The sequence below is a fragment of the Egretta garzetta genome, unplaced genomic scaffold, assembly GCF_000687185.1.
Source record: "Egretta garzetta isolate BGI_Z169 unplaced genomic scaffold, ASM68718v1 scaffold361, whole genome shotgun sequence".
In the NCBI taxonomy this organism is placed as follows: Eukaryota; Metazoa; Chordata; class Aves; order Pelecaniformes; family Ardeidae; genus Egretta; species Egretta garzetta.
The window spans coordinates 1,673,448-1,683,110 of record NW_009258688.1 but is presented as its reverse complement, the minus strand read 5'-3'; the positions used below and the strand labels follow the sequence as shown (position 1 = coordinate 1,683,110).

The 9,663-nt window shown below is 37.2% G+C and overlaps 1 protein-coding gene across 1 annotated transcript in view; it reads right to left on the bottom strand.

Annotated features, from left to right (window-relative positions):
• Positions 1 to 215: 215 nt before the first annotated feature.
• LOC104135350 (tetratricopeptide repeat protein 7B) overlaps positions 216 to 9,663 on the bottom strand; it is a gene marked incomplete at its 3' end in the record, with an annotated part of 73,486 nt that continues 64,038 nt past the window's right edge. The window contains exons 15-16 of the mRNA XM_009648984.2: positions 4,486 to 4,602; positions 216 to 313 (exon numbers count right to left, since the gene is read on the bottom strand). Coding sequence (XP_009647279.2) covers positions 216 to 313; positions 4,486 to 4,602 — 215 coding nt within the window. The remainder of the gene's footprint in view (positions 314 to 4,485; positions 4,603 to 9,663) is intronic.

The window sequence follows — 9,663 nt, the reverse complement described above, 5'->3', positions numbered from 1 at the left end:
CACCACTAAGCTCAGCAAGATCCATACTATAGGTATTTTAAATTTAGAGAGAACGAGTAATTCATAAATAAAAGAAGAAAATATCTTATATTGCACAATGTCTATTTCCACTTATATGACAACAATGAAAATTATTTCATTCTGCAAAATAAAACAAAAAATCAGGCTATGGCCAGACCAATTTACCTATTTTATTGTTCAAATGCAGTTCTTACCTGTTTCAGGATCACTGAAATCTGGTAATGTAATTGTATTAAGCTGTCGTCTGTCAGCAATAGCTCTGTCTAACAGGCTGCTCCCACGTCCGGAATCACTGTAATGAAGTATAGAAATTGTAAGCTATTAAACTATAAAATTATATACTGAGATACAAGTTTCATGCTGCCCTCCTCCCACAGAGGTTCTTGCTATAAAAGTTCTTGCTATGAACAAATTTAGTACCAAGCACCACTAACCACTCACAGTTCGGTAAGCCAGCTGCACTGAAACAGAATTCAGCTGAGCAAAACTAAATCCGTATTTACTTGAGCAATTCTGTTTTCATAATGAATACAATCGTGAAGGGAATACAGGCTTTTAATTTGATTCACAGCTAAGAGCTTTACAGAAAGGATTTATTGTACCTTCAACTTCTCTATACTATGAGGTACAGCTCTCACAGTAGGCCAAGATGGCAGATGTAAGTTGAAAATCCACACTTTTCCCAGACTGAAGAGAAACACTAAACTCAGGACATCTGATTTTAGGTAAAGATGTTATAAAGATGCCATAAATACATTTCACATAAAAAGGCATCACTTTTATCTCTAGTTTTGGTGTGGGTTTTTTTGTTTTTGTTTTAATACACATGCACACATACTGCCTAACATTGAATTTGATCCTAACCGCACAGTAGGAACATTTTGAACGCTTCCAACAGCTCAGGAGCCTAAGCAGTAGCAGTGGTTTTCACTGCTTGCTCCTGTGGACAAATGCACTTAAGTTCTACTTTAGTTGTGACTCCATATCTATCCCTCAGTTGATATTCTTGCTGGAAAACTAGTTGCTCCTACAACTACTATTACAGATTCAGCAGAGGAACAGGAACTGAAGAACTAAGTGCTGCCTCTCCTTAAGATGAGGTGAGTATTGAGAGACACTGACAGAAAAGTTTGAGGAAGAACATATAGGCACTCCTTTAACATTTTATGGTTAATACAGTAATTTCATTTTTAGGATTGTAAGTCCGGTACTATTCCCTATCAATTAATGCCTTTTTAAAAACCTAATTTAAAAATAAAAGCACCCCACAAACTTAAAAATAAATAAGCTTTAAAGTAATTGGGCTTTTAGCCTAACTTAGCAAAGTGCAAACATTTCTCTGATTCTCACTGAAGAGAAAAAAATCCACAAAATTCCTACCTTAAAGTAAAGCCTGAGAGACTTTAATCTAAACTGCAAGACTTGTATTCAGTACATCTTTCCACTTGCCTTAATTTTAAAATCCCTTCCTTTCACATTTGAACTGAGAGAAGGGCAAGAAGCCTTTCAGCAACTATTTACAGTTCCACACATCAAAACCCAGTGAAACAGCTTTCCGTCTTTGTACAGCTGTTACTAAAATGGCGTAAATAAAATTTTGCATTACCCTAACATTATTGCATGACTGATTTCCTTGCAAAATGATGCCATTATAAAAATCCACATGAAACAGAAGGGAACTTTCTGGGACACATGCTATCAGCTATAGTTGTTACATCAGTTGGTGCATATTTTCTGGTAACCGCTGTATTAATTACTTCCCCAATCCACAAGCAATGACATGCCAAATGTTGCTGACGAGGAGAGCCAGGCTTAGCATTAAGTATCTTCTAAGCACAGCACTGGGACTGTGGTTTGTTCTGTTTTCCTAATGCAAACTAAGAACTGGAAAAGAACTGATCTATTTTCTAGTGAACTGCAAGCAGCAGGCTGAAGATAAAACATTTAAACCTTCTAAGTCTTCCATCACAAAATAAATTTTAAATTCATATTAACCATCTCATGAGTAAAATGTTTGTATGCCAATTAAAGACAAAAGAAAATTGTTCTAAGTCAGCTGAATAAAGTTAAGGCACAGTGTTGCACTTAGCCCTTACTTTGCATGGTGTATCTAGTTATATATAATTTATTTTCATTGTTAAAAGATTATTGAGGACACTGAACTCAAGTTTACTCAATAAAATCTGATTAATTGCAAGAAGAAATATTTAACGTAAAACACGGCTTATCAAAAAAGTGAGTTCTTATTGGGAAAACGATACATCAAAATTAGTTTTCAGTCTAAATCAGAATAGAAAAAGATGTTTCAAATAAGCATAAAGGATATTTAAATCCTGGAAAAACAACATTCTAAAGAGGTTTCAAATGATTAAAAGACCTTTTATTATTGGCTTAAAGAACTATTAAAAAAGCTTCAATTATTTCCAGTGGGAGGCATAATTTTAAAATGGTGCTTTTCAACAAAATGAAGTGTGTGTTAAAATTACAGAGGTTGGAAAATCTAAGTTTTCACAACAATCCTGCATCATCGTTCTTCATTACATCTGGAGTGCACCTGGGTGAATAGAACTTCCCAGTCACATTTCAGGTCTGAGTGATAATTGTTATGCCAGTCAGACCAACCTGGATCACCGTGATACAATATGAAGGTATTCAGCCCTTAAATTTCACACGGCCATCCCAAGAAAGGTTACAGCTTGGTACCCATGTTCACTGTTTGATACAACTCTGAATGCGTGATTTGTGAAACCTGTCTCCTTCCATCATGACACTTATCCACAGCTCCTGTCCATTCCATTCCTAATTTGATTTAAATTGGTTACCGTAAACCAGAACTTCAAGAAAAGCTTTAAATGTCAAGATCAAAAAGCAGTAAAAACTAGCAGATGCAAAGTAGTCGTCGTTAATTTTTCCACTTAGATGTTCTTGAAGGAGAACAGTGACATGAGATTTGGCAAACATTGTTGTTTGAAGCTGACACAGCCAAGAGTAAGTTTTCAGAGTCACTGCTGATGTCTGAAGGAAGCATTACTTAAAGTATATTTAACATGGCACAGTAGCTCTTAGCACGACGACAACAACAAGGTAATGACAAGCCATGAATAGAGCCCTGATCTGTGTAGAGGATGTAACAGCAGATATGGAAGGTGAAAAGTTATGCCGGAGTACATGCGAGGCCTCACTGAAATTAAGCTTCCGTAGAAATTGTAACTATTCTGTGCAGCGCAGCATTCTGACAATAACCTCTTCACGCCCCCTCCCCAGCCAACTAAAATAAACCACCGCCCACCAAGTTAGAAGAGAAATTCTCTCCCAGGTCGCTGCTGCTAGTTCAGTGACTTTGAGTTGAAAATTATTCAGCTCAAACTTTTCTGGTTGCTGACGTACTTGTTTTCTGTAACCCCTGAGTCCTGCTCCCTATTCCACAGTGCAGTATCCCAGTCTCTTTCAACGTGTGGTGGCTGACTGGGGTCCCTTCCCAAGCTTTTCCTGCCACACCCTCCAAACTTTCCTGCTCTGAATTGCTCGCTAGCTCACTAAGGAGCGAAGCAATTTGCCCTCTGGCCATTAGGCCAAATCTCTCAATCTTCTTGAAGAGATGCATGTGTTTACATAACTGAGATGAAACAAAGTAAGAGCAAAAAAACTGAACAGATAATGTTCATTATACTGCTGTACAGGTATCTGGTGCCACCTGGTACAAAGCTCTTCTACTTCAGCATCTCTTCTCCAGAAATTGTCAACACTTCAAACAACCAGAGAGCAGGAAATTCTGCTTGTCCTCTTCTCCACGTACTTGATAAACATGTTGAATAGTACCAGCATGGATTTCTGCAAAGTGGCCTTCCTGTTTATTTCACAGCTTATCTCAATATATATGGCAAAGGACCTTCACAGAAGCATTTTGGAAACCCAAATAGGACTATATCAACTTATACAAATACTTGCTAATGCTTTTGAATAACCTAAATGCATTCATAGACAAGACCTGCCTTTAAAAAAACAAGCCATGCTGACTGCCAGCACATCATATTTATCCATGTGACCTCTGATGTTTCTAAAGCCTTAATTAATGCCTAGGCCTCCTCCACTTTATTTAATGAAAGTCCTTGAACTAAATTTCCACTACAGCAATCTCTCCAGCAGCCAATATAAAATGCCCTATAACCCAGTTTGAGGAAAAAAAATCAAGACAAGACAAGTACATTGAGCCCCATCAAGGAGAATGGCAGAGTTACCCAATCTCTGTAATCAGTCCTCATCATTGCAGAGTTTATTAGCTTTGGCGTACCTTACTTCACAGAACTCTGGGTGGTTTCTGCATGTCCATCAGCTGGTATCACAGAGGATTAGTTTGTTCATACAAAACACCACAATAAGTAAAAGCAGGACTGCTGGCCTAATATTGCCCTGAAAGGCTACTGCACAAGGTATTGAGCAGCATAGAATTCTACAGCATCTTACCTTGGGTTAGTGAGATTGTAGCAGGATTTCCAAATCTGGAGCATGTGTTTACAGGTTAGGAGTGCTTCATCTGGGCCTCTGCACAGGGACTCCAGTTTGACTTTTGTAAACAGTAATCTAGTGAAAAGGGAAAGGAAATTAAAAGTGAAAGAAAAGATATTCCAATTCAAGCAAAACATTTTTAAAGATAGCCAACATACACCAAACTGGAGAAAACACAACTTCAAAGACAGTGTTAATTTAAATAATTGTTTCATGAAATAATTACAATAAAGTCAAATATCTAACATCATCAAAATAAGAGTGCTTTTTACAAGATGGCCTTTTCAACTGGACAGAAACAATAGTTGACAGGATTTAAAAAATTTTTTTAAAAGTTAAGCAAGACAATATAGCTTAGTGAAATTAGCAGGACCACTAGAAACAATACTTCATATGTTGAAGAGAAAAGAGATGTCTTCACTAAAGAAAATCGTTACTACTTTTATGAGAAAGGAAAGTACTTTCCATTAACTAGCTTGGATGGTAATTATCTAACATATAAGTGATGAAAGAAAACAGCTTGGTACCAATGCAAGTTGCTTCCCTATAACGTCAACTTCTGGAAATGGAAGAGGCTGTACTGAAAAAGATACCACTAGACCTAAGATAGTCTCTTGGGAGGTAGCCAGCACTGGTAAGGTCAACAAGGAAATGTAACTGCACTCCACATTATGTTGCCATCAGCAGGCACAAAAAATGATGTTTGACTTGAATTTTTAACGTTTGGAACATTTACAAGTCACAATCTAAAGGAGGCATATCATTCATCAAATATGCAGCAAACTATTCATAATGGAAACAAACATGTTCGCCGGAAGCCACTATAAATTAATTCTGATTTCCAAGTTGATATTTCTAATGGGAGCAAGACAAATAAAGTGCATAGCCTCATAAGATGACAACTGCATAATCCTTTTACATTCCATGTATCAGTAGAAGGTTCTCCGCAGAAATTAACTTAGACACCTTCCTGGATAATTAAAGAATATAAATGCAATGCAACAATAAAGGAGCTAGTCAATTGGTATGCACATGTATAGGAGTCACAGCATCTGGGAACAGATAATACACTGGAAAAATACTAATTCAAAAGCAATTTTTAGTAAATTGCAAGATTAAAGAGCACAAAGCAGGAGGAGAGGATGCATATAAAACTGTTAGCCTACTTTCTGTTTTTAAACCCAGGTGTACTTTGACATTTTATTCCAGTGCAACCTTAATCATCCTAAGTGAAAAATTTATATGATTGGTCATATGGTTTGCGTGGGAAGACTGAGACGGGTGTAGAGGGCATGTGTGAAAGCTCAGAACTTTCTTATCCCAAATACAAACTTCAAGGCTGCTAATAGTAACTGCGAACTGCCAGAGGGTTTTCTCAAGAATAAGAAATGACATCAAGTGCCTCAGCAAGTTACAGTAGCTAAAGCTTCGGTGTTGCACTGAACATCTTTTGCAGAAACTACCCAGCATGTAAACCTAAAAATGATTCACACTACCTTATTTGTACAATGTTTGTGTTGGTGGCACTGAGGAACCAAAAGGCAGGTCACTGAGTTAGTTAAAGAGAATGAGCACCTGTGGATGAGCAAGGTAAATAAGGTCATATTGGAGTCTCACCTGACGTCTTATAGGAATGCAGAACAGAGTAATCAGTTTAGCTTTCTTCCTATCAGTAAATCAGATCTGAGCATACAGGAAACTATATAGATAATTTAAAGTCCTATTTCATTTGGCAGTGCGGTCCTCTCTAGGTATTCATTTAACTGTGACTATATCACTGGAAGAAAAAACGTCCAGGTCTTGCTCAAGAGAGAAGGAAAAATGACAAATAACATCCTCCTTCCCTCACACTACTACATCTATCCTACCCTTAACACACGCACATGCACCCCCACCCAAAGAACAAGACCTAGGCATCAAAACCCAAACCCAAAATCACAGGAATCTACCTCATACAACCCTTTCCCTGTTTCCCCTGTATGTAAAAAGAAGAGAGTTCTTTTTATGATTTGAAGAGCCTATAGAAGCTCAATCTTTAAAAATTTGTGATCATAAAGCACTTTACAAAAGTTATGGTAGATAATAAATTCAGAAGCCCTGAATTTACAAGTCATTCAAAAAGAAGATAATAATAATATATACCTTATTACGTACAGTTTACAGATGGACTGAATTTATGTTAATACCCTTGAAGCATTTAAGACTTTCAGGAATTCTGTAGCAGAGAGAAGGCACTGGATCACTAAATCACTAAGATTCAGCATGCAAGAGCTAACAGAAAAATCAAGCAGGAGATAAAAAGGGAAGGGGTTTGATTATTAAGAAATGACTTAAACATGTGTACAAAATAGCAGGAGTCTGTGCAACAAAAAAGTAAAAGCCTGGACTCCTGGTGCAGGATTCAAGGGCAAGACAGCAGAATACAAATACACTTGTAAGAATTAAAGCAACACATCAGCGTTTGATGCCGTTGGATGCACTTGATACACATGCAATATCATCCCTGTTTCTTATGCATTACGGCAATCAAGGGGGCTGGATGGTTGCATATTTCCCAAAATACAAACAATAAACAAATTTTGATGGAAAAATATTCATAATTCTAATAAAGAAAGGCTAGGCAATTGTATCTAATGGGGGGGAAAAAGTACACTGGTGTGGGATTATCTAAATAATCCACAAATAATCTTTTGAATCGAAAAGTTTGCATTTATAAAGCCACACAGAGCAGTTTCCCTGGGGGAAGGAAGGGAAAAAAGAGGAAGGAGGCAATGTGCAGGAGGAACACCATGTGACAAACGGGTCTCCCGAACTAACTTAATTCTTCCAAGCTCCCCTGAAATATGGCTGGACGTACGAGTTCATAACAAGATAAATAAGCAGCTCAAGGACAAGTATTATCAGGAAGGTATTGGAAACCATGAGGTAGGTGATCTGAAAAAGGATTTTCTGAAAGGTCAGCTTCAAGCATCTGGGGAAACAACACTTCTGGAACACAGCCTGCAATACTGACACAGAGTATTTTAAACTTTACCAGGGACATTTTCACACCTGTTTTTAATACGCTGTTAAAAATGGTGAAGAATGGATAAAAACTACCAAGAGATAGGATGATGAAAAACAAGTGGTGCATTTTATGAGTATCACGAATTATCTGGTACCTGTTTGTAAGAGTCAGAGGTTTAAGTTACTGGCACACGGTGCAGAACAAAACATGGCAGAGTAACCACAGCGCGGTGGGACAGCACTCATGACTAAGAATGGAAGTACTGAAGAATAGACAATATTCAAAACAGAAATGAAGAGTAGAACAATGTGTCTCAGCAACATGTCAAACTGGAAAAAATACAACAGATAGCAAGAACAGAAATCTGTTTGGGTCAAATCCTTCGGGGAAGGAAAGTAGGTAAAACACGTTCTGTTAAAGACATTAGACTAATGGGGCATTTGTTCCAGCATCCATGTTTGATATAGATGTAGATTTTTAATGTTAGATAAAAATAAATTTAATTGTATCTTTTTAGGAGACTAATTACCCAGACACAAAATGGAGAACAAATCAATCTCTTAAGTGGAAAGGCTTAGTTATTCTTGGAGCTAATAGCTGATAAATTTATGAAATTGCTACTGAAGCGGCAAATGACTCCATTACTTCAAGACTGTTCTCACTAACTAACGAGGACATTATAAAACAGCTGCTCGTAACCTAATCCACATATTACTGGATTTTTATTTAAATAAAGAATGAAAAATCCCAAATGGGTTTATAACTAGGTCTTTGAATTTCAGCAGCATACACCCAAATAATTTGATAGCGAAGGTTAGCAAAGACACCTGGAGTATAGCAGAAGCCTGGCACTAAACACAAAGATGCTAAAACGTTTCAACGTTGAGATCTGTGTCTCAAGTTGAAGGGGTAAAACTCAATGTTTGACAAGCCAATCATTGCTAACACTGTGCAAGTAAGACATCAGAAACATGCAGAGATCCTATCAAGAACAGCAGGGGACAGAGAGAAGAGAAAGAAAAATCAGCACAGAAAGCTGTATCTCAGGTACATAATAAAAAATAAAGGTAAACTATACCTGAACACGTTATTATACAACCAACCTCCACCATAATCCTTACCTATGTTGTCTCAGATATGAAAACAATAACAAATAGAGAATAGGAACACTCTATAGTGATTAAAGTTAACCACTCAAAAGTAATGCGTTTGTCAGAATTATGGAAACAGTGACACATAAGATTGTCCTTTCTAAAGTAAAACTTTGAGGAAAATATAACTTCCGTAATGACTGGGGAACACCAACTATAATCACCAATGTTCTTTTCAGGAGGGAAGGCACAGACGAATATATGCAATCTTAACATGCAAAAATGTATACAAAAATAGCATACAAAAAATGAAATGAGCATTAGATAACATTGTTAATGGAAAAATGGGTTATAGCTCAAGTTTAATAAAGAGATTGTACCAAATGACCTGTATAACAGTTATTCCAAACCAGAGCTGCCCATCAGCCAGGTTCGTCAAGGTGGGACAGCTGTGAAGAGGGCATATGCAATTCTGGAAGATACTTGTTGGAACAGAAAGAGAAAGGGACAGTGCCATTGTACAGTACCCCCGTGAGAACACATCTGGAATGTTATACATAATTCTCATTATAACAGCTAAAAAACACACACACAGAAATTTCAAATTGGAGCAGCTGCAGAGAAAGGCTGCAAGGGTGCTCAGCTGACTGCAGACTGCAGAGTATGAAAAATACTTCATTTAGTCAGTCTAGCAAAAAAAAAGCCAAGAAGAGGTACAAATGCTATCTATAAACACAGATGAGGCAAGCACCATTAAGGGAAAAGAACAATTTATCTAGAGGATAATATTTCCACAAAAATGAGTATATATAAAGGCCATACAGACTATTAAAACATTAAGGGTGGAAATTAGGTCTCCAGATTATAAATGAAATGGTAGAAAAGTCTGCTTCCTCACAATTTTGGATAGACTGCAGAAGAGGTAGAGCAAATAACCTAACTTTTCTTAAAATACAGCTGGTAAGTTCATGAAAAGTGTTACAGACAGGACAACTGTAATATTCAAGCCTTGTAACTTCTGAGGTTCGTGCTAGTGCT